Source organism: Martes martes (genome assembly GCF_963455335.1).
Source record: "Martes martes genome assembly, chromosome: X".
NCBI classification, from domain to species: domain Eukaryota; kingdom Metazoa; phylum Chordata; class Mammalia; order Carnivora; family Mustelidae; genus Martes; species Martes martes.
The window spans coordinates 55,926,285-55,951,386 of NC_137897.1; the positions used below are offsets into that span (position 1 = coordinate 55,926,285).

Genomic DNA, 25,102 nt, shown 5'->3' on the forward strand with positions numbered 1-25,102 from the left:
CTGGGATAAGGGACACTCTGAGGGACTCGGGTGGGGGAGCAGGGGGTAAACAAAAGGGACAGGTGCACTACACACGGAAACACGAGACACAAAGACAGTGGGATCTGGAGGGGAGAGCCTGAAATGGTGGGGCAACTGGCCTGCTGACAGTCTCAGTCTGACATGCCCTAGCAGCAGCAGAAAGGAACAACATTGACCTTTAGGGAGAGTGACAGGAGGAGAGCCAAGTGCTCCCACCCTCCACTGCTGGCTGCTCACGCTGCGCCCACCCGCCCGGTGCTGAGGAGGGGAGAGGCGAGGGATGCTGAGCAAGGTGGAGGCTTGTCTTTTGTAGAGTATGACTGGGGGCTCCTGCAGGCGGTGCCTCAGTTTCTCCCTTTGTTTCAATGTTTCAAGCTTTGCAGGTAAAGTTAGAGCTAGCTGCCCTGGAAGATCACCTGTCCTGACTTGAGGGATGTGTGTGTGAGAGGGAGAGCGGGTGAGCTGAGCGTGCTTGAGCAGGGGAGGAACTGGGCCATGCCCCAGGACTTGAGCCATCTCTGGCACAAAAGGAGTTAATGGCAGGGACCGCGCCCCCCCTTGTCCGGGCACGCGCAGCGCGCCCCCTCGGTGCGCGGGCACAGCAGCCAGGCTGCCGGAGAGCAGATCTCGGGAATTCAGGTGCGGAGCCCTTGGCCTGGAGGCGATATGGGTGGTCCGTGGACCGGTTCAGTCGCTCGCAACAGCCTGGGGAACAGGTGAGGCCGCTTGCCCCGGTCTCTCATCCTCTAGCTGCCCATACCTTGCCCCGATCCTATCCCCTCCCAATCCCGGGCTCCTCCGCTCCCCAACCAATGCTCCCCATCCTTCTCAACCCCATGTTCTCCTTAGACACCCCTGACCCTCAATATCCCCCCCCCGCCCCCGCCGCTTTGCTTCTCCTCTCCACCTCCTCCCTGAATCCCGCATCCCTATCATCCTCCCACCCATGGTCCCTCTATTTCCACAGCGTGGCCGCATGCTCATCAAAATGCCCCTACTAAGGGGCCCTGGCCCTATTCCTGTATTGCACATTGCCAGTCCCCCCTCCCCTGCAGTGCAGCCCCATCCCTCTTCCATCATAGCATCTCCCAGCCAGGCTTCCTCCCCCACTCTCTGCAGCCCCCCTCCCCCCAGGCTTTTATTCTATCCTCCCCCATTCCAATGCAGCTCTGTCCCCCAATACCATTCAGACCCGCGTAGCCCCCAATACTGCAGTTCTCGATACCAGTCCATTCCTGCACAATGCCCCTTGCCCAATACTGCTCCAGCCCCCAAAGTACCCCAGATGCCATTCTAATCCCCAGCATTGGCACCTTCCCTTGTCTTCTCCCAAATTGCAAGTTGGACCAGGATGGAGATCTTGGCCTTGGGGACTCACAGTGGGTCCTAGGGTACAGAGGGCGTTTGGGGGTCGGCAGATTTGTCTAGGTGTTCAGGGGGGAGGGGCTGCAGGGAATTGACTCAAAGGGGACTGGCATTTGGCACTGAAGGGTTACTGGAGAGGGAGGCAACCCGAAGGGGTTAATGGAATTTGTGGGGAGGGGAGGCACCGAGGGGGTTAATGGCGTGGGGGGGTTGCTGGCGGGGAAGCCGTGTGAATGAGCGGTCTGTGCCCCAGAGTTGCCATGGAGACGGTGAATGGGGGGATTGTGTGAACTCAGCTGCGGACTATCCCCCCCCATACACACACACACACCCACTCCCTCCTGCCCCACCTCCCTACTCCTACCCCTTCCTTCCATTTCCCCTCCTCCCCCCCCAACCCCGGGTGCATTCTGGGCAGCGTCTGGGATCTAACCCCCAACCCTATACTTTGCTCCCCATTTCCTCTGAGCCCCCACCCCTTTAGTCGCTTTGCCCGCCCTCCCTCTTCCTTCTTCCCTCCCTCTCGTTCTTTTCTCTCTCTAGCTCTCTCTCTATCTCTCTCACCCTCCCTCTGCCTCCTTTTCCTTCCCTCTCCCTCCCTCTCTCTTCCTCTCTCTCTCTCTCACACACACACATTCTCATTCCCCTCTCGTGGTGGTGGCCGATTGCCGGGCGTTCCCAATCTCCCTCCCCCACCCCTTCAGCCAGTTCTTAAAGGAGCAGGCCGGCAATCTTGGAAGGCGGGAGAAATAGGGAAAACTAAATTGTGCGTGTGTGTGTGTGTGTGTGTGTGTGTGTACACGCTTGCGTGCGTGTGTGTCTGTCCATGCAGCAGGGTCTGTGTGCGCCTGTATGTATTGGCTGGGTGTCAGAAAGCCTGTGTGTCTTGAGTGTGCTGCTATTTCTGTTTCTGTCTCCACCTATGTGTCACCATTATGCAGCATGTGTCTCTGGATATTTACCTATGTGGTGTATGTGGGATTATATTCCAGTAAGTCTCTGTGTACGTCTCTGAATGTCTTTCTCTGTGATTCTCTGGCTCCGTGAGGCTCTCTGTCTCAGAATGTGGGACTATATGAGGGATCTCCGTGGGTCTGGAATATCCGTCTCCGTGATCACAGTGTCTGTTGTGAGCCAGGCTTGGTCTCTCTTGCTCCCTTTTTTGAGTCTTTGCGACTTTACCTCCATGGGTCTCTGAGTGTGTGTGTCCCTCACACTCCGTTGTGTATTTTACACTGACTGAGCATCAACAATGCCTGGGGTTCTAGGCGAAGTGGTCTCTGCCTCAGTTCTGGTACTTGGTGTGAATTACAGAGAGCCCATAGAAAGGACCAAGGCTTCTGAATTTGGGAGCAGTGAGGGCTGAGGAGAAATGTACAGGAGGGGCACAGGAGGCTCTGGGGACTCTGGTGAGTGGCCATTCTGCCCTCCCTGCCCCCCAACCCTGGTTGACTGGTCAGGGGGTCTCCACGTGGGCCTTTGTGACTATCTGCTGCTTTTCCTGCTGATGCCTTGGAACCCCAGAGTGAGGTTAACAATCCTACCCTCTCCTGGTGTGGGAAGTCCTCCTGTGGGGTTAGCAGGTCCCGGGGTCTAGAGAGTCTGCTGTTCGTGTCCAGCCCAGCGTGTTCAGGGACCTGAGCTCCATATGGTTCCAGTGTTCCCCACCCCCTGTGACCACATGCTGCTTGGGCCCCTGGCTGAGCCCCCATGAGCTCCACAGGCGGAGGAGTTGGAGTTGGGGACTGGAAACTTGGAGTGGCAGCAACTATCCCTGGGTTAGTCCCCTAGGATTTTCCAGCCATAGCCAGGCACACAGCCAGGGTCTGAGAGGCAGTGGAGATCATGGGGCGGGTCCCCAGAACCCCAGGCACTGGAGACCTCTCCTACCTGTAGGAGAATCAGCCAGTGCCCAACTGGGGCCTCCAAAGACCCCCCCTTCCCCGACTCGGGAGCCCTCCCCTGACCATCTTAGATGACGCCTACTTCCCTCTTTCCACAGGCCTGTCTGGCCCTGAGGGAGTCCCCTTTCTGAAGCTGTGGTGCTTGGACGACCTCTCTACGTTGCCGGGCACCTGTAGGTGTCCCTCGAGAGCTCAGTCTTGAGGTTCAAGTCAGTGTGGCCATGAAGGGGCTGCCTGTCGGGCTGATGCTGTGACCCTGGAGTCTGCCTTTCCTGCCAGTCCCCCTGCCCGGAACATGTGGCTGCGGCTTGGCCCGCCCTCGCTGTCCCTGAGCCCCAAGTCCACGATTGGCCGGAGCCTGTGCCTCACCTTGTGGTTCCTCAGCTTCGTGCTGAGGGCCAATACCCAGGCCCCAGCGCCCACAGTCAATACTCACTTTGGGAAGCTAAGGGGTGCCCGGGTGCCACTGCCCAGTGAGATCCTGGGGCCTGTGGACCAGTACCTGGGGGTGCCCTACGCAGCCCCCCCCATCGGCGAAAAACGTTTCCTGCCCCCTGAGCCACCCCCATCCTGGTCGGGCATCCGGAACGCCACACACTTTCCCCCAGTGTGCCCCCAGAACATCCACACGGCCGTGCCCGAAGTCATGCTGCCCGTCTGGTTCACTGCCAACTTGGATATTGTGGCTACTTACATCCAGGAGCCCAACGAAGACTGCCTCTACCTGAATGTCTATGTGCCCACGGAGGATGGTGAGTGCTATGGCCAGCCGCTGTGCCTTCCCCACCCCCTCCCCCCTCCCGTGGTGTTTGTGGCTTGCACGTGGTCGTGTGCCCTGCAGCATGCCTCTGTCAGTCTGTGAAGATGCTTCTAACCATCACTCTGCTTGGCCTCCTCCCCACCTTCCTCCTCCCTGTTCTCCCTTCACCCAGCATTGTCTGAGCTCCCATGTGTGAGTGACACTGTTCCCAGGAGGGGGCCTGGCCAGGCCTGAGAGCTTTGACAGGTCTAGGGCCAGAGTGCTGGATGGGGGTTCCCTGGGGGAGTATGGGTCCCTGCTGGGCAACTGCCCGTGGGAGGATGCTGGCTCCACCAGGCCCCCCTGTTGCCATTCCGCCTGCTTTGAAAGGTAGTAGGTGTGTGTGGCCAAGGGATCTGGGTGTGTGTGGGGTGGGGGCCAGCCTGGTGGGCATTGCTTAGGTGCCTCCTCTTGGGCTAGCCGCTGCCTCCTTCCGCGGGGCTCACACTAAGGTAAGTGACAGAAACAAGGAGATGGTGGGACAGGCTCTCTGCCATGTGCCACCTGCAGAGCAGCTCTTGGGGCCTGGGGAGGGGGTTGGGGGGTGCATGCCCCTGGGCAGAGGCCTCCTGTTATTTTTTAGTTTTTTATTCATTTTACAGTAAAGCGGATTTCCAAGGAATGCGCCCGAAAGCCCAACAAGAAAATTTGTAGGAAAGGAGGTAGGTAGCGAGCCGGCGGGGAGGGAGAGAGAGAGAGAGGGAGGGCTGCCTGCCCACCTGCCCTTGCCCCTGAGGACCCAGCCTTCCTTCAAGTAGCCTAGGCTCAGGGGGCGGTCGGTGAGCAGGCCTAAGCTCCACCTTAGCCAAGGGCCCTGGCTGCTCTTCAGGGACGATTTGGTGGCCTAAGGCAGGTTCAGGGCAAAAGCTGCAGCAACCCCGTTTCTTCTGATCTTCCCAGCCCGGGATTCCACCGTAAGGCTTGTGCCAAAGACAGAGCCCGTGGTTCTCTCTTGAGCCACCTCGCGTTGGGGGTGGGCAGATCTCCAGGCACCCAGGATGAAGCCAGAGGCTCTGCGCTCTTCCTGGCGGGGCAGCCCCGAGCTCACCCCTCCGTACTCTTTCCTGGGGTCGAAGTCTAGACTCAACTCTCCGACCCTGAAGTTTAGACTCAAGTCATCCTGCCAATCACCCCTGGCCTGCCCCACCCCCAGCCAGAGCATAGCTGTGTGACCAGACCACCCCCCCCTTCCCTGGGCTAGTCCCATGGCAGACATTGGGGGACTCTAGGAACCATGGACTCGAAAAGGAGACACAACATCCTGAATTTTGCATTTACCCAGAAATGTGCTTCCCTTGTAGAAATAATTCCTCCTGTTGGAATACCACTTGGCGGTCCTGTAAAGCGCTTTCATACTTAGCTCATAAAATCCTCCCCACGTCTCTGGGGGCTTGTAAGGCAGGAATCAGTTTCCCAATTTTACGGATGAGGAAACAGGCCCAGGGGAGTGACTTGCTGTGGCTCGAGGCCCTGTCGCTGGTCTGTGGCAGAGCTGGGACCCAAACCCGGGTCTCTTGACTCTCGGGGCCATGTTCTTTCCACTGTAGCACGCAAGGCAGCTCCCATCTGTAGGTCATTCCTACTTTCATGACTCTGAAAACAATGGTGAAACAGTGGATGGGCTGGGCTTAATTGGAAAACAGTAACGGCTTAAGGAACAGGTGGAAAAATCACAGCCTGATCCCTACAACCTTTTGGCAAGCTTGGAGTTTGTTCTCCTTTGAAATCCTAGGGCAGGGTTGCCCCCACCTCGCAGTGAGTGGGGTTGTCAGGATTCCTGGGCCAAGATGCTCCCTGCTGAGCAGGAATCTCTAGGGGGCAGATTCTGGGGGAATCCACATGTTCAGCTTATGTGTGCTGAGTGCTCTTGACGAACCCTGGAGCACGGAGTGGGGCCTGGGGCTCTGGGGACAGCGTTCTGCCACATCCCCACGCCCAGCCCAGGACCTCACATGCAGTAGGCGATCAGCACACACTTCCCCGCACAAGTGAAGAAGCACTGTGGTGTTGCAGAAAGAGAGCAGGGCTGGGAACCCAAAGCCTAACCGAGCCCCAGCTCTCCTGCTAGCTTGCAGTGAGACTTTAGGCAAGTCTTTTCCTGGAGGAGCCTCTGTTCCCATCTCTGAAGGTGATAAGGGGACCATTCGGGCCTTAACATTCTACTAGTCTATGAATGAATTCAGGAAAAGGGTCTCTTAAACCTACTCCTGTGGGTTACTTGCTTGGGTGGGGGCTGGGGGGCAGGGAGAGAGGTTGACAGTGAACTTTAACCGTTTCCAGGAGGAATGATCTCCCCCAGAGTGCCAGTGAGAGCCCAGGGCAGTCCAGTCCCGAGAGTTTGGCTAGAGAGCCGACTGGAAGCTCAGGTCAAATGCAAACATTTAGCTCTCAGGATTGTTGACTGTGGGCAAGGCCATGCACTAGGTACTGTGGGGCTGTGGAGGGCTAGGAGGCAGGGGCAAGATTTAGACCTAAACCATGGCTTCATCACCACTCTGACGAAGCTCCCATCCTAGGATTGAAACCTGGCGGGTTCAGCTAAGCCCCGCAGGCCAAGCTGGGAAGTGAGCCCCTGACAGTGTGGGGGAGGGCATTCGGTCATTTCACTGTTCAAATTAGTTCCCTATCCAGGGCCAGCTGGCCATTTGGAACGGAATTTACAGACCCCCGCTTCTTGGAGCAGAGACAGCCACCGAGGTTGTTAGGCTTGTGGTGTGCATAGGGTAGGCAGGACCAGCCCCGGCTGGGACCCTGCAGCAGCCCAGTGCTGGGACAGGGGATGGTTGGTGGAGCTGGCCTGCGTGATGGGCATGACAACAAGAAGTTGTTTCGTAAGCGCTCAGCTGAAGGAGAAAAGGCATCTATCTTGGTGGATGGGGGGGAGTGGGGAGCAATAAGGTCCCACCTTCTAAGTCTGTGCCCATGCAAGTGAGGGATTTCCTGGGGGGGGGGAGGAGGACCTGCCCCCTCCCCCCACTTCCACCTCCATCAGGTTGGAGGGAATGCATGTTTCCGGCTGAGTAAGTCCCTTCTTCCACTTGGGGGGCTGTCCGTTATGTGGGTGATGATGCCCCGTGCCCCACAGGGTTTCTGAGCTCAGTCCTGGCAGGTGTTAAGATGGTAGGTGCCACTGGAAGTTCTGGAAGCTGGAGGCCATTTCTGCCCCTTGGGGGTGGGGGTGGGGGTGGGGAGGGGTAGGAGGCTCTTGCCCTAGTTGAAAAGCCATTTTGTAATATGAGGGCGATTCCTGTTTTGATTAATAGCTGTGAGGGATTTCAGTCACCAGAGCTCAGACCAGCTGCGAAAGAGGGCTATTTGCTGCCTGCAGGCTGAGAGTATCTGGTGTCATAGACCAGAGGGTAAGCCCTGGGGTGCTGGCAGAATGACCTTGGTCTCCGAACTCTGCCCAGCATCCAGGCAGTAGGCCCTCTGTCTCCATAGCCATGCTCAAGATGCACTTCTCATCTCCTTAGAACAGGAAAGAGCTGGTGCCAGCTTACCCACAGGTCCTTAAATGTCTCTCTTCTCTCCTCTGTTCCCTTCTTTTCTCTCCTTCCCTTCCCTCCCCTCTCTCCACCCCGCTCCCCAGGCTCCACCTATTTTCTCGCTGATTTTTTTCCTTCCCTCTCCGCCACCTCCCCCCCCCCGCCCCCGCCGTCCCCAGAAAGGTGGCATGGTGCAGTGGAAAGACCATGGGCTTTGGAGCAGACCTGGGTTTGAATCTTACCTCTAGCGCTTCCTAGCTGTGTGATCTTGAGCAAGTCACTTTACCTCTCTGAACCTCAGTTTCCCCATCAGTGAAACAGGAGTAGAGACAGTACCCACCTCACTGGGGTGTGAGGATCAAACAGTATGGCAGACGTAGAGTGGCACACGGTAAATACTCGGTCTATGGTAGGAGCTGTTATCATTACTCCTCTGTTTCCCCCTCTCTCTCTGTCTCTCTCTCTCCATCTCTCTCATGTCCCTTTCTCCTTCTCCCGTTCCTCCTTTCCCTCCCTCCCTCTCTGGCTCTCTCTCGATCTCAGAGCAGTGCTTGCTGTTCTTAGGCTGCGTTCCTGCTCACAGGAACCCCATTTGCCATTAGCCAGAGCAGGGGGCCCCGACGAGGAAGAGCAGAGGGAAAGCTTCATCTCCCATTTCCTCCTCTGGGAATCAGGGTCAGCTGAGGCCCAGCTCGAGCCTTCCCACCGGGCCCAGGTAGCTCAGGGCCAGGGGGGCCCCAGTTCCCGGCTCTGCCCTAATAGCTCGCATCCGTATCCAACATTCTGGCAAGGCCACCTGTCACCCTCAGCGCCTGCCCTGGCTCTCCAGCTCAGCCTGCCTGTGTACACACGTGCAACCCCTGCCACCCGGGAGAAATCCTTTCCCTGAGTGGGTCTCTGGCTCTCTGCCCTGGCCCATATGCTGCTCCCGCCTTCCCAACTGGGAAGGGAGTCGGCTGAGATGGGCTGGTGGGGACTGGGGGGCGGGGCAGGGAGGCGCAAGGAAGCCAGTCCAGCAGGGGCCTGCAACACCATCATCGGCTAATGAAGGTCTGGGCCTCAGCCCACCCATTCCCTCGGTTCTTGCCATCCCTCCTGCCTGTCCTGGGCCCAAGCCCAGAGCTGGCTTGCTGGGCCACACTGCAGTCATGCTGTTTTTGAATTCTCTCTCTGTTTTGTTCTCTGTTCTGTGCTGTTGTGTCTCCCCGTGTCTGGTCCCCAGGATCCGGCGCTAAGAAACAGGGCGAGGACTTAGCGGATAATGACGGGGATGAAGATGAAGGTATTTGGGGGCTGCAGGGCGCGGCGGCTGGTGCATGGCACAGAGCCCCTCCCCTTCTCGATGGGGAGAAGCCCCGTCTGTCTGTCTGTCCGTCCGTTGGTGTGTTTCTGTTCCTATACAAGGCTGTTGGGCTGTTCATCCATCTTTGGCCTGGTGGGCCGCTGGGAGTTCCTGGGTGATGGACCCGGCTGGCTGGCTGGAGCAGGGGACCACCAGTAGAGCCGGGGGGGGGGCAGCCTCCTCGCCCTGGTCCCCTACCCTCGTCCTGAGTCCTACAGTAGAGAAGTGGGCACTGCCAGAAGCAGCTTCCCCCCGCATCTTCCGTGGTTCAACGGGCACCTGCCCCCACCGATCAGCAGGGAGAGTGGAGAGAAAGCAGGGCAGAGGGAGGGTGGGGAGAGAGGTACAAAGGAGACCGGATGGTGAGGATGTACCTGGATTTCACTGCGGAGACACATGTGTTTCGAGGGAAGACGGGCTCTTGGGAGAGGGGCCCGGTAGGCCGTTGAGCTGAGGAGTGAGGCCGTGACAACCAAAGGGGCTGAAGATTAGCAACACCTAAATCACCACTGTCCACCCCACCCCCCGCCTCCTCCCAGGAAAAGAGATATGGCCTCAGGGCCACGGGCTGCAGTGGTTGGCTCGGGACAGGGCCAGGAAGGCTGTGGGCTAAAGTGCCAGGCTGAGGCCAGGACGCCCAGCCCAGTCAGTAGATGGCATAAGATACTTGGGTAATGGTGGAACCAGTCTGCCTTCCTCCTTGGGAAAACAGGTTGTGTTTGCTAGGCAGCACAGAGCATTTCCTTCTACCTTCCTTGCCCTGGCCCTGCCCCTCCAGCCCTGGAGGAGCCAAACAGCTGCGGGGGTGGGGGTGGGGGGTCCGCTGGTGGCTGGTAGGGCCACACTGGCGTGGTGGAGTGTTGGTCCAGCTCACACACTGAGAGGCTGCAGGTCAAGGTGGTCAGGTCAGGAGCCTTCTCTTGACTACCCAGACCCAAGGCCACCGCTGTGCTCACTGGGCTTGGGAGTGGCCGCTTGAAGGTCTCTCACTGAATGGCCTCTGGGGAGGCTCCATCTTCATCCTAATGCTGATGGGAGGGGAGGGGCGGCAGAGTGGGGTGGGGGTGTCTCTCTCATTCTTAGTTCTGCCCCTCTCCTCTCCCCCATCCCCAGTGCTTCCAGTTAAGTCTGCCTGACGCCCCCGGGGGACAATGGGGTAAATGAGCACATGGCTGAGAGACCATGTCACTAAGGTTCCCTCTACCCCATCACTGCCCTTCACTCCCTTTTACCCACGTCCTTCCTTGTTCTCTCCCTGTGCCACCCCCCTCTTCCCACTCCTCTTGTCTCTGTCTGCACTGGGGGGGGGGCCGGCTGCTGCCAATGGCCTTACTTCCATGTAACTTGGTCTAGTCTTGGGGGTTTCAAGGCTTCCCAGCCCCTGCTCTTCGAAGCCGTGTCAGGTCCCAGGACTCCGGGTGCCCCGGGGGCAGGGACTCGCTTGAGCCAGCTAAGAGACCAGCCCTGCCTCTTCCTCCTGCTCCTCCGTCCCCAGGGCCCAGCCTGTGGCCTACCTAGGCCCAGCCATAGCAAGCCTGGCTGACTGCCTTCAGCTGGGAGGCTGAAACCTGAGTCTTTAAAACCATCACTGAAGTCCACCTCCGGCTAAGTCTCTGGCCAATGCTCAAGCTCCGAGCCCAGCAGTCCCGTGAGTCCTGCCTCCAGAGCTGGCGGTGGTGTCCTGGCACCTGGGATAGCTTTGCTGCCCACACCCCCCCAGGGCTGGCGGGGGTGAGGGAGGAAGGGCATCCTACCCAGCCTGTGTCTCACCCCTTCTCCTTGCAGACATCCGGGACAGTGGCGCTAAGCCCGTCATGGTCTACATCCATGGAGGTTCGTACATGGAAGGGACAGGCAACATGATTGACGGCAGCGTCCTCGCCAGCTATGGCAACGTCATCGTCATCACCCTCAACTATCGGGTTGGGGTGCTAGGTATGGTTCTCTGCTAGCTGCCTTGAAGGAGGCCTGGGTTCTCAAGGAAGGAGGAAAGAATGCTGGGGATTTAATGCTGGCCTCCGTTCTCTAGCGGGTGCCAGTGACCAGAGTCAAGTGATATCACATGGTCCCTGACCAAGTGCTGGGGGCTTGCCCATGTTCCCAGGCCCTTTCCCTGAGTGTTTAGCTGCCACTGGAATTTCAATTCAACCTCCACACCTTCTCTTAAAAGTCGCAAGCCAGGTCGCTACTTTCAGACCATTGCTTGGCTGAGTTTCGCAGGGTCTGGAACTTTCTAGTGTCCTTCCCCTGTCCCTACCCACCCAGACCCACTCCCTCAAAGCCCCATACATATACAGATAGTCCTTCTAGCCCGTCGCATATCCACTTGCTCATATACCCTCACCTGACTGCACATCCACACTGCCCACCACACACCCCCTTGCATACTATTATTTCCCACACACCCCACAAATACACACATATACCCGTACACATAGAGACCCCCACATCCACATCTACAGGCTGCTTCTCTCACACACACACGCATGCTCCTCCACCACTCCATAAATATTCCACACATATGGTTTTTCCTGCACACATATCCACATGCTATATACCTCTTTCCACTCCACATCCATACTCCATATGTACACAGATCTCTCGGAACCCCTCCCCAGCATTCCCATCTATCTCTCCCTCTACATCTCTGTATCCACATTTACACTTATACACACTACATGTACCCACACTCACACTTCCTTCTACCCCCACGTAGACACTCTACACAAAGACTCACACCGTACACATCCACGCTACACATAAACCCCACATGCCTATACCTTGAATGTACATAAATATTCCTTCCACATTTACACACACACACTCACACCCCCCTGTGCTTCCCAGTCCCACCTCCACTCGGACACCCACACGCGCGCATATGTCCCTCAGCTTCCCCACCTAAATGCAAACCAATAGTCCCCCTCCCTACGCACATACACCCACACCCGCCCATCCGCACCTTCTCACGCTGCACATCCGCAAATCCTACACACACACTCCCTCGCAAATCCTACACACACACCCCCTTCCACATCTCCATGCTTATCCCAGGCACTATACTTACATAGCTCTCTGCTGTGTACACACACCCATAGACCTCCTACACGAATACCCACATCCCCACGTAGATACATACACACACGTATACACATACACACACATAAACACTCCTCCCCTACGTACCCTGCGTATATATGTGCAGTATACATACATACATTTTCCCCGCCCCTACCCTGCCTGACAAACACATAGACACTCGTGTACCCCCGCTTGGCCTCCAGATCCACACACCTCGCCTCACCCCCATGCATGTGAGTACCCCACGCTTGCGTAGCATGTATAGACACACGTACGCATTTCTACTACCCTCTCTGTGCCTACATCCCCATATACTCCCACCCCATCACATAAACACACTCTCACACATACAGGCTTCCTTCCCAAATGCCTCTTCTTATGCACCCCTGAGTCTTTCCCCCCACATCCTCTGCCGGCCACCAGCTGGGCTTGGTGATGTAGGCTGCCCCTCTGGGCTGTGTCTTCCTTGCTGACTGTTACTGCCTATCTGTGGCCAGGTTCCTGAGGTACACAAGTACCTTAGAGAGGGCGACGCAATGTACAGGGTCTTGCTCCCTCTCAGACGCTCACCCAGGCCTCTGAGGGCATGTGCAGCCACGTAGCCCTGTAATGGCATGAGGAAGACAACTGGCCTGAAGTGCTGGTGTCTTCCAGGTTGCAGTGGGGGTCTAGGCTGTGCATCAGGTCCAGAGGCCTGGGTCCTGGACCAGCTGTGACATGACTTCTTCCCCGGCCCCTTGGCTGACAGGACCTTATCTTAATTTGCTTCTGAGTGTATTATTCTTGCCAGTTCTAACCCCAGAGGGCCTGGTGCTCCATGCCACCTCTGGTACAGCTCACGAGCCCAGAAAGACAAACTTTTCTTGACTTACCATTGACACTTGGTGGGCTAGCAACACACCTTTTTGGGGTCCAGACTGGAGAAAGGATATTCCCCGAAAACAGTGGGCCTGTGTCCCTTCGAGTGGCCTCTGGATCCTGGGGGATGAAGCATGCAAGGCATCTCCCTGATCTCCAGATGATCTGGTGGGCTTGGGTTTCATGGTTTGGCCGCTGCTCCTCTGTTGCTCCAGATGTCCTGGTGAGGCTCTCTTGAGTGATCTGTCCTGTTGAGGAAGGGGATCTGAGTCTCTGACAGCAAAGGGGAAGAGAAGGTGGCTATAAAACCACATGCAAGGGCTGCATGGTTCCTGAAGAGTCAGGAATTTCCAGAAGCAAGCTCACACAGATATCCAGCCACGTGCCTATGGTAGCTGAAGGCCAGAAGGAGCCTTGCTACCTTATTTTCTTAGTGAGACTGATAGAAAATGTTCAACCTGGCTGCTTTTAAAAATTAGAAACACAGAGCTCCATTCCGTTGGTTTTATTGGAAAGCACAGAGAGTACGAAGAATGTGCCTCGGTTCCGTATGATCGAAGCAGCTAAGGAGGCAGAAAAAGAGTGGAGGAACGGGGAGGAATGCAGGGGGCTGGGAATTGAGGAAGAGAAGGAAAAGACAGAGGGGAGAGAAAAGAGGACAAGATCACACCGAGCAAGGAGACAGGAAAGAGAGATTCAGGATCTGAAGTGTCTCTTTGCAACTGTGGGCTGTACAGGGCCTGTTGCCGGTGAGTGTTCCCTATGGTACCCAGTGTGCTGGTTCCTGGACAACCCTCCCACTTCCCTAATCTTGAAGCTTCTACATCAGAAGTTCCTAACTTTTGGGGGAGTCTTGGACCCCTCTGAGATTCTAATGAAAGCTATGGACCCTACCCGCCCCCCCGCCCCCCGGTAAATGTGCACACACGTACACAAACCTATAGAAACGTTTCCATGGACATCACCGAAACTCATCCTAGAAACTCAGGTTAAGCACCTACCCCCACCCCACCCGCTTTACAACCCCTTCTCATTTGGGTAACCAAAACAGCACATCTGGGGGCATGAGTTGTATTCTTTGGGCTTCAGTTGTTAATGATCAACATAATATTACCCAAACCTTGGAAGGAGTCACAAACTGAGATTTGGTCCAAAGTTCCCCCCACCACTTCCTGTGTCTCCTTTAAGGCCTGCTCAGCAACCCAAATGTAGTCTATAAGCCACTGATTGGATTCTGGGTACCTACAAGATGTTTTTGTCTCTCGGTGCCAGACGTAGAGCATAGATCTGTCCCTGGCACTTGGACACTTTGCTGTGTAGCTGAGACTTGGTTGTTTTGGGTCTTCAAGCATCCCAGATTGGGCGGGCCGGATTGGGACCCCCCAACTGCATGCACACATTCACCCTCCCTTCAGCTTCTCTGGAAGCACTGAGCCCAGACATATGGTTTACTCTGAGGTGCTTCTTGGGACATCTCGGGTGATTCATTTATATGGAGACTTTCACAGGCCAGTCCATGGATCCCATTTTATTATTTGAGGAGTCCCCCCCCATGAGGCTTGAGACCAACACAAGAGACACCGGCGGGATAGCAGACGTGGACACCCCCAGGGCCGAGGAAGTAGGGGCTTGCCAGGTTTTCGTCTGGGTTCCAGAATTTAATGATACATCTCTGCTCAGGTAGCCTTTGGGGCAAACAGACAACCTGGTGAAAGTCAAGCCTCGAGGAACGGAGCTCTGTGGTTTGGGTGCAGTGTGCCTGATTCCCTCATCCTCTGTTGACGGGGGGCCCACCATGGACCACACAGTGGCAATCCAGGGCCCAGAGAGCCGGTCTCAGTTTTATTGTGACAGTTTCTATGGAGTGCGTGGTATTTCAGCCCTCCTTCTTCCATGGTTTCCGTGGACGGCTGAGTTACTGGGGCCCTAGCAGTGAGCGACTTATTCTCCTGTGCCGCCAGGCTTTGTGCACTCTTGGTTGGTCACATTTGCGGGATCACCTGTCTCGGCCCAGTGGATAGAACACTTCACACAGGACTCTTGTACTGGAGATGGTGGACATGGCCTCATCTGCATGCTTCAGCGCCGCTCATCCCGGGCCTTGGCGGGAGCCGCGGAAAGGGGTGGTTGGCTCCTCCACCCAGCCCCATCAGGCCTTTGTTCCCAACCCAGGGAATCGAGACATGTTGGCGAAATCTACTTGACTACCTTGAAGCACCAGGCTTCTCCCGCTGCTGGGACAGATGCACTGACATATTTCACGGCACACTCCCTCAGCCGGGGCTGAAGCCTGGTGCGCCGTGGCTTCAGTAAGAGGAAAGGGAAAGGAAATACGGAGGAAGGAGAAAGGCAGGGAGACAGGATGGGAGGGCTAAGAGAAGCAAAGAGTGGTTCTTGCAGGAGGGTCTAGGGCTTGGACAGCTGGGGTGGATCTTGGTCAGCAGACTTTTTTAAGACTCTCAGCAGCAACTTCGGTGTGTGAATGGGACAGGCAGAGGAGAAGCGGGTTCCCTTCTCTGGAGGAGCAAGGGCCCCTCCGTTCATCCTCATTCAGGCTTTCTTTGATTCCTTCATGGTTCCTCGCCGGGAACCTGGGGGGAAAGAGGGCTTGTGACTGGGTCCTGAGAGGAATAACTAAGTATTTTAAGTCCTTAATGGTACCAAATATAAATTAATAGCACCCTTAAAGAGGGTGAAATGAGCTCTTTCACAGAAGCTAGAAACAGGAGGACCTGAGAAAGACGGGGATGAGGTCTTGCACCTGCTTGAGTCTATTTCAATTCAGCTTCTGCCCATGGCCGGCCAGGACAGCCAGAGAGCTCCCTGCAAGTTGAGGGGGCCTTTTCAAACGTGACCTCCCACAAAGCTGATCCCAGGTGCTGCGAAGGAGCTTTCAAATGGGGAATCCAAAACGAACCAATCCAGGTATGGGGTGTCCGACACGTAGGAGCGCCACGACTACCCGCCTGGAAAGAACCCTTCCAGAAGCCTAGGGCAGGAGAAGATGGGAGCTTTCCAAGGAGCGCAGGGATCAAGGAAGAGAGAGGAAATGAGGCAGCGTGATAGGTCTGAAATGGAAGCAGGGTTGGGGGGGAATATAGGACATCTCTGTGGGATAGCCAGCAGGTGGGCGGGAAGGTAGTCTCCATGGCAACAAGTCTCCACAGCAGCAAATCCCAGCAGGTGGGTGGGAAGGTAGTCTCCATGGTGACATGTCTCCTCAGCAGCAAATCCCGGTGGGCGGACGGGAAGACCTGTTTCTGTGGTAACACACAGCGCTGACTTGCCCATTTCTCCACCAGATGAAAAAGATGGCCTCACCCAGTGGTTTTCTAACTTTAGCAGGCCCCAGATCACCTGGAGAGCTGGTGAAAAATACAGATTGTGGGGCCTCCTCCCCCGAGTTTCTGAATCATTAGGTCTTGGGAGGAGGGGAAGTGAGAATCAGCCCCGAGATGAGGGGAAGGAGCCACCTGAGGCCCTGGAACGAGGTGTGCAGGTGGACGAACCCAGACAGGGTGGGCGGCAAGCAGGGCTTGGGGACGACTGCCTCTTGGGAGCCTCGCTTCCTTCAGAGAGTGGAGGAAGGGGAACGAGAAGTAATTATAGACTTAGAGAGTGCGGAGCGTGTTAGAGAGGCCTGTGTTCGATTTATCCTGGCTACAACCCTTTGAAGTATTTTTATCTCCATTTTACAGAAGAGGAAACTATAGCCCAGATATTTTTTTTTAAAGATTTTATTTATTTATTTGACAGACAGAGATCACAAGTAGGCAGAGAGGCAGGCAGAGAGAGGGGGAAGCAGACTCCCTGCTGAGCAGAGAGCCTGATGCGGGACTTGATCCCAGGACCCTGGGATCATGACCTGAGCCGAAAGCAGAGGCTTTAACCCACTGAGCCACCCAGGTTCCCTAGCCCAGATATTTTAAATAACTTGCCCAAGGCTATATGGCCAGTAGGCAGTAGAGCTAGAACACGAACTGAGGACCATCTGACTCCAGGGTCCCTGCTCTTTCCAATCTATCTCACCAGGGAGCTAGGGTAATGGCTTGGAGAGCACCTCAGGGGCCTGGCTGTTTGCAGTTCTTGCAGCTTAAGTCTCCCAGCTGAAGGCGTCCCCTCGAATAGTCTGGGGACCCCCCACACACTGGAGAATGGAGTGGGAGGCAAGGAGCAGATCGATCCTTCCTATATGGATGGGGCTGGAACTTGCATACAGGAGCAATGGTACACGGTAGCTGGGTGGACAGAACACCACCGCATGCCCCTTCCTCTGTCCTCATGCCCCCCATCCTCCCCGCCCCCATTTCCTGCCTGCCATTATAACCCCAATCCCCCATCCCTCTGCCTTCACCGTCCTCATGCCCTATGTTGAATCCAGGTTTCCTGAGCACTGGCGATCAGGCTGCCAAGGGCAACTACGGGCTCCTTGACCAAATCCAGGCCCTCCGCTGGGTGAGCGAGAACATTGCCTTCTTTGGTGGCGATCCCCGCCGTATTACCGTCTTCGGCTCGGGCATTGGCGCGTCCTGTGTCAGCCTTCTCACACTGTCGCATCACTCTGAGGGTGAGTAGTGCTCGGGGCAGAACCTCAGCTAGCAATGGACCAGCTGCCCACCCTGAGCCTCAGGCCTCCTGGGGTCCAGAGCACCCAGGGGAATCAGCTGGCCCTCCTCTACCGGCTTGGCATCCCTTTGGGGAGAAGTGGAATGGAAATGTTCCTCTCAGGGAAGAAGTCCTTCTCCCAGTGCAGGAGAGGGAAAGAGAGAATCCTGTTTATATCTTGAGAGAGTAAGATCCTCCTTCTGTGTGGGAGTCGAGTTTGGGTGAGTGGGAGTAGAATGTCTATCTGAAGGGACAGTGGGGTTTTTTTTTTAATTTGGGGGGGCAAGGGAAGTCTTTCAGTTTGGGAAGAACATGTGACTTCAGGATAGAGATCTAGAGTGGGAATTCATTTTTAGGTGTAAGAAACACTCATTTTCTGCCTTTCTTTCTGAAGAACAAGTCTGTACAGGAGGGGATCTGTCCTTAAGCGGGGAGATGGGTCTGAATAGTGAGGATCGCTAACCTGTGGGGTGGGCTTTTTCTGAGAGGCTGGCAATCTGGTAGCCCACACCAGAGCTTCTCCTGGGCTGGGCAACCATAAGGGAGATTCATTCTTAGCCCAGAGGAGAGCCTCTCTCCTTGCTTGGCTAGTGACTCGTCAAGGGAGCTAAATAGGCCCTTTTCGGCTCAGCAGGGCACGTTCCCTTCAACTCCGGGCTGTAGAGCACATTCTGTCTCTGAGAGGCAAAGATGAGCTTCTCATGTAGAAGAGACCTTCCTGAAATAGGTTCCTTTCCTTCCTCTGAGGAAAGGAAATCTGGGAGAGAGGACAAGGTTTTTTTGTTGGAATCCACCCTGTGAGTGAGTGATATTCTCACAGGAAGACTTTCAGTCCCTCTTTGAAGAAAGCCTATCTCTCTCAGAGAGAAAAATCACCTTCTCTGACCTCAACATCCTGCCTCTGTCCCTCCAGGGACTATGCCAGTGAGGGAAGACCAGGGTGGGATCAGAATCACACCATAGAATGTGCTTCTAGGTGACAGTAGGGGGGAAAGGGACCCCTTTCGCCACAAAGGAGGGTGAGATGACTGATCGTGAGGGTGCCCCTGTCTGTAAAGAGGACTGGTGCCTCCTCAGATCGGGAACTTCCCTGGGAGGGCAAGGCCTTTCTTGGGGTAGTGCTACATTCTGTCCCCTGAGGGGCCTGGCTCCCCTAAAGAGTTGTTCTCTTGGTCTTTCTGCGAATGATTCACAGAGAATCCATGGAGAAGTAATCCTCACTTTGGAAAAGTGAGGCTCTCTCTTAAGTAGTAATCTATATTTCTCTCCCTCTCTTTCTACCCATGCCAACTGCCTTTCTCTTAGAGGAAAGGAACAGGGTGTCTGAGGGCCAGATTATTCCTCACTTGGGAATGTTGGGACCAGGGACAGCATGATACCCCTCTTTTTTTTCTTGGGCGGGGAGAAGAATCATCCACCTTTTGAGTTCAGAGGACTGGCTCCCTCTTGGCCAGGGGAAAAACTAGATCTGAGGCATCAGTAGCTTCAGGAAAAGGAAAGTCTCTGTGGAGACTCCACGCTGTGAGGGCATGCTCCCTGGAGACTTTGAGATCCCCAGGCCTTTGCCCTCAGGAATCTTTCCCCAAACTCCCAGAATGCGAAGCTCTCTCCTGCCTGCATTTCTCATCTCTCATGAAAAAGACCCCTTTGTGGCGGAAGCGCCAGCTCCCTGGTGGTGTGCTGGCACAGAGCTGGGCCCAGCTGGGCAGGAAGCAAGGAGGGAAGACAAGGAGAAATAAAGAGGGAGCATAAGGAAGCTGATGTCTGGGACCCAAGGGGTTAATTCCTGCTACCATTTCCTTAACCCCCAAGTTACCAACCCTCATTCCAGAACAAGGAAGCAAGGAGCAGGCAGGGGGTCAGTCCAGGTCATGCAGGGACCCAGCAACACCTCCTCTGGTCCTAATCCATCATCCCTGCTGAAAGGTCTCTTCTTCCTGAAAGGTCTCTTATTCCTTTGTAGCTCATTGCACCCAGAGGGCAGCCTCAGTGACAGAGGAGTGAGGAGAGGTGTAATTTGTCCCTCAGGGAAAGGCAAGGGAGACCTAGGCACTGGGGGCCATGATGATCTGAGCTGGTACTGCGTGTCTTCTGCAGGGCTTTTCCAGAGGGCCATCATCCAAAGTGGTTCTGCCCTGTCCAGCTGGGCCGTGAACTACCAGCCGGTGAAGTACACCAGCCTGCTGGCGGACAAGGTAGGCTGTAATGTGCTAGACACGGTGGACATGGTGGACTGTCTTCGTCAAAAGAGTGCCAAGGAGCTGGTAGAGCAGGACATCCAGCCAGCCCGCTACCATGTGGCTTTTGGTCCTGTGATTGATGGTGACGTCATTCCTGATGACCCTGAGATTCTCATGGAGCAGGGCGAGTTCCTCAACTATGACATCATGCTAGGTGTCAACCAGGGTGAGGGGCTCAAGTTCGTGGAAGGGGTGGTGGACCCTGAGGATGGCGTCTCAGGCACTGATTTTGACTACTCAGTCTCCAACTTTGTGGACAATCTGTATGGCTATCCTGAGGGTAAGGACACCCTGCGGGAGACCATCAAGTTCATGTACACAGACTGGGCAGACCGTGACAATCCGGAGACCCGCCGCAAAACACTGGTGGCACTCTTCACTGACCACCAGTGGGTGGAGCCCTCAGTGGTGACCGCTGATCTGCACGCCCGCTATGGGTCACCTACATACTTCTACGCCTTCTACCATCACTGCCAGAGCCTCATGAAGCCTGCTTGGTCAGATGCAGCTCACGGGGATGAAGTACCCTACGTTTTTGGTGTCCCTATGGTAGGCCCCACTGACCTCTTCCCCTGCAATTTCTCCAAGAATGACGTCATGCTCAGTGCTGTCGTCATGACCTACTGGACCAACTTTGCCAAGACCGGGTAAGGAGAAAGTGGGGGTTGTTCTTTGGGACCCCAGCATGCCTACCCCTCCACTCCTCTATGGTTAGACCTCTTCCTTTGTCTCCTTTTTAAAAGACCTTCCCCCGAATCTTGCTTGGTCCCCTCTTCGTTCCCTTCCTACTTCCTCCTTTTGAGTCTTTCGTGCCATTTCTTCCCTCCAACATGTTGTCGAGGCTTGGAACTCAGCTAGCGTTAGGACTGAGCCACAGGGAGAGTTACTGAGAACCACGGGATTCAAGGTTAGATGGTCAGAGGCCGAGTGAAGTGGGGAAAAAAGTGCCTTCACGAAGAGCCTTTCAAGGGTTCTTGGGATAACTGGACAGCTGAAAAGACTGGCTGATGTTCGGGAGCATGTGAGAAGAAAAGTCATCGATAGCATGACCTTACAGGATGGGCACAGGGAAGGATGAACCAGTTTCCATGATACAGTGGGCAATAGGAATTCAAGGCCCCAGGGAGGAGGAGGGGTGTGGACAGAGGGAGGGACCCTGAAAAAAATGGAAATGTGGGTGTGAGAGGAAGAATTCTGGGCACTTTGCTCACCTAGGTAGAGTGGTGACCCCAGATTTCCATGTGGTATTTCAGGGATCCCAACAAGCCGGTCCCCCAGGACACCAAGTTCATTCACACCAAGGCCAACCGCTTTGAGGAAGTGGCCTGGTCCAAATACAATCCCCGAGACCAGCTCTACCTTCACATCGGGCTGAAACCAAGGGTCCGCGATCATTACCGGGCCACCAAGGTGGCCTTCTGGAAACACCTGGTGCCCCACCTATACAACCTGCATGACATGTTCCACTATACGTCCACAACCACCAAAGTGCCGCCCCCGGATACCACCCACAGCTCCCACATCACCCGCAGGCCCAACGGCAAGACCTGGAGCACCAAGCGGCCAGCCATCTCCCCTGCCTACAGCAATGAGAATGCCCAGGGCTCCTGGAACGGGGACCAGGATGCAGGGCCACTCCTGGTGGAGAACCCTCGTGACTACTCCACCGAGTTAAGTGTCACCATCGCCGTGGGGGCCTCCCTCCTGTTCCTTAACGTTCTGGCCTTCGCTGCCCTCTACTACCGCAAGGACAAACGGCGTCAGGAGCCCCTGCGGCAGCCCAGTCCTCAGAGGGGAGCCGGGGCCCCTGAATTGGGAGCTGCTCCTGAGGAGGAGCTGGCAGCTTTACAGCTGGGCCCTACCCACCACGAATGTGAGGCTGGTCCCCCCCACGACACACTGCGCCTCACTGCACTGCCTGACTACACGCTGACCCTGCGTCGCTCTCCTGACGACATCCCACTCATGACACCCAACACCATCACTATGATTCCCAACTCCCTGGTAGGGCTGCAGACACTGCACCCCTACAACACCTTTGCCGCAGGGTTCAACAGTACTGGGCTGCCCCACTCACACTCCACTACCCGGGTATAGCTCCAGCCCAGAGCACAGCCTATCTCCTGGCTCCCTCCCGCCCAAATCCATGGACACACATGCACCCACAGACACGCACAGACACACGTGTACGCACGTGCGCGTGCACACACACACGTACACGCAGATATGTATACACACGCACCCACACCTGACAGCAGACCCACCTGCACAAACATAGACAGATGTGGACATGCACCCGCATGTACAAAAACACAAATAAGGAAGTAAACCTGAACAAACCCTTCAAATGGGGACGCAAGTGAGTCCTTGGGAAACTGAGGACCTGTGGAACGGCAGCTGAAGCCAGCTCCCTGAGCCTGATCACAGACACTCCTGGGGGCCCGAAAGCACCAGCTGGACACCCCCTTGGTGCTCGCCTTCCACCTCTTTTGGAACTGCACCACCCACCAACTCCAGACTTGGGAGCTTTAAAGAGCAGAGTAGCTCTTTCTCCCCCCAGACTTGGTCTTTTTTCTGGGTCTTGTTTTTGTTGATTTTTAAAATAATTTTGGAACACATGCCTCTCCAACCCATGAGCGCAAAGATGCTCTGGAAGGGAGGCTCCAGGCCCATGTCTGTGTGGCTCTGGCACCACCAGGAACATGACCCCCCGCCAAGAAAGAAACAGATTTGAGCAAGACCATGGGGTGGAAGGAGGAAGGGGCTACCGCTGGATGGGGTTGGAGGGCCACAGGGGAGAACTCTTCAGCCATCTATCTCTGTGTCCCTGTGGAGGGCTCTAGAGACTGCAGGGTGACCTGCTTCCCCCTAAGGCCAGGATCACTGGCCTGACTAGACCAGGGGACCCTAGATTTGGTGAATGAGGTTGTGGTGGAGGTCGTCGCTATAGGGCCCCTGGGTGTAATCTGGGTTCTGCCTCTGCCCTTGGGGTAATGGTATCAGAAATTTGCCCCATTTTCTTTACCAAGTCTCTTTTGTGTCTGTCATTTCTCTTTCAAAAAGGCGGTGTTTTTTTGTTGTTGTTGGCTTTTTTTTTTAAAGAAAAGTTCTTAAAACACTAACGGAAACCCATGGAGTTTGTCCTTTGTAAAAATTTTAAACACAGTGTCTTGATATAAAAATAAAAAATCCACTTAGCACTCCCAACCTGCTTCCCTTGCACAGGCCTTGCTCCAACAGACCTCCCAGCAGGGTGCCCCTGTGGGCTAGGAATCCAGCCTGTCTCTGTGTCCTGTGCCTTTAAACTGAGACAAGTCTGGGCTACACTCCCCTGCGCCACCCCCCATGCAGGCCTGTCCAGTCTTAAGCAGGTTGCCCTACCATTACCCCCCTGCCCTGCCCCCCAACGCTCTGGGTTCCTGCTGCTGAAGCCTTCTCTTAGCACCATGGGCCTCCTAATGAAAAGGCAAAAAATAATACTTCCCCCTCCTCCTCTTCTTCCTCCTCCTCCTCCTCTTCCTCCTCTGCCCCCATCCCCACCACAGCCAGCCACTGCCACCGGGCCACCACCACCTGCTGCTGCCACTGCCACCATCACCACCGTCCTGCCCCCATCCTGGACTGGGGGCTGGGAGGAGGTATGACCTCTAACAGGCTGAAATTCTTTCTCACATTGGAATCCAGCTGGGCATCAGATAGGTGGACCCCCTGGTCTTGGGGGACTGACAGAGCAGGGGCCCTCTCCTCCCCAGGGATACTTGTTTCTGGTTCTGTGAATTACAACTGGAGAACTCACTGGAGCCCTGGCAGTGATTTCTCTCTAGGATTGCAATCAGGGGTTCCTAGGGGTTCGCCCTGCCCCCTCAACTCCCTGGGGGGGAAGGGGGAGGGGGCATTCAATGGGCCCTCCACAGGTTTAGCGTTATGGTGGTTCACATTCTTCTCAGCGACTTGAAGGACCGAACCCGGGAGTCTGCTCCTCAAGTGTGACAGTTGGGCAGGGTTGCTGACACCTCAGAAACCAGGAATAGAATTCTTCAAAGTGACCCTGACAAAGTGAGGGAGATAAACCAACACAACAGAATGATGTTCAGATGGGATGAACGCAAAGACCAAAATTGAGAACTAATATACTAATACGGTATGTGGGGTCAAGAGAGTTGGCAATGACTGGTTGGACACAGTTTGGTCAAAAAAGAAAAAAAGAAGTAGGAGGAGGATGACAGGGTGGGTCACAAGTTGAATGAGTCCATAGTGTAGAGACGGCATTCACCCTCCTCCCTCCCCTTCCTCCCTCCTCCTTCTCTCTCTCCTTCTTCCCTCCCTCCTTTTCTTCTTTCCAAAACTAATGTGAATACTAGCATATAATAACAAAAATATAGGATGGAACTGCTGGGAAGTAATCTGAGTCTGAGTTTTAGAACGAGAAGTAACCTTGGGGGCACGTAGTCTGACCCACTTATTTTTATATCTGGGGAAATGGGCCCAGAAAAGCCCAACATTTTCTAACCCTCAGCTACTGTTAGAAGCAGACCCAGGATGTTGTCCGATCATATATGACATTTTCCGTGGTCCTTTTCTTTTTATTTTTTTTGAAGATTTTATTTGTTTATTTATTTATTTGAGAGAATGGGAAAGCACAGTGGAGGGGAGGAGCAGAGGGAGAGGGAGAAGCAGCTTCCCCACTGAGCAGGGAGCCTGATACAGGGATCGATCCCAGGACCCTAGGATCTTGACTTGAGCCGAAGGCAGACACTTAACCAACTGAGCCACCCAAGCGCCCTGGTTCTTTTCCTTTTAGGCCTTTTCAAACACTCATGGGTCTACCCTTGGTCAACACATTTTCAGCATATGTGGAAAAGCTGGAGAGGTTCTGGAGCCGAGCAAAAGCAATGTCCCAAAGGACTAAGTCTTTTAAAATTATTATTATTATTATTATTATTATTATTATTATTATTTAGAAAGGAGGAAGCTGATGAGGTAACATTCAATAACTGTGGAGACCTACTGTGTGCCAAGTGTGCTCTATCATCCTCAAAAATTTACCTCCTAAGTAAGGGCAGAGATGATGATCTATCGTCCATTTCTTCTGAAAATGACAGAGGGAGAAAGACTAAATCAGACACAGGGAAAGATTTCGCTACACACTCAGGAAGTCCTCAGTGACAGTTGCCGAATCGAATAACCGGCTAGTAAGGAAAGCCCTGCTATTCATCTTCCTGCAAACAGACCGCTGGATTGCATGAGCTTTTCAGGTCGATTCAAGGTCTTCATTGTTATGATCCTGTGATTGTTTCATCTCAGATATTTCCAAACTGGGCCTCATCTTCTGGGGGTGTGTGTGTGTGTGTCTATACTCCTCTGTATTAGGAGGCTCTCTATTTGGAGAGGATTTAGACATC

The 25,102-nt window shown here is 55.0% G+C and overlaps 1 protein-coding gene across 3 annotated transcripts; it reads left to right on the forward strand.

The window, feature by feature from the left end:
- Positions 1 to 3,585: 3,585 nt before the first annotated feature.
- NLGN3 (neuroligin 3) lies at positions 3,586 to 21,797 on the forward strand (the record flags this gene model as incomplete). 3 transcript variants are annotated; one of them, XM_080795331.1, is made up of 7 exons in its annotated part: positions 3,586 to 4,042; positions 4,692 to 4,751; positions 8,797 to 8,856; positions 10,702 to 10,851; positions 17,237 to 17,422; positions 19,558 to 20,347; positions 20,954 to 21,797. In XM_080795331.1, 7 exons carry the CDS (start codon positions 3,586 to 3,588, stop codon positions 21,795 to 21,797), a joined length of 2,547 nt encoding a protein of 848 aa, XP_080651457.1. The 3 variants fall into 3 exon arrangements, with proteins under 3 accessions (XP_080651457.1, XP_080651458.1, XP_080651459.1); XM_080795332.1 differs by lacking the exon at positions 4,692 to 4,751; XM_080795333.1 differs by lacking the exons at positions 4,692 to 4,751; positions 8,797 to 8,856.
- Between the last annotated feature and the right edge of the window lie 3,305 nt (positions 21,798 to 25,102).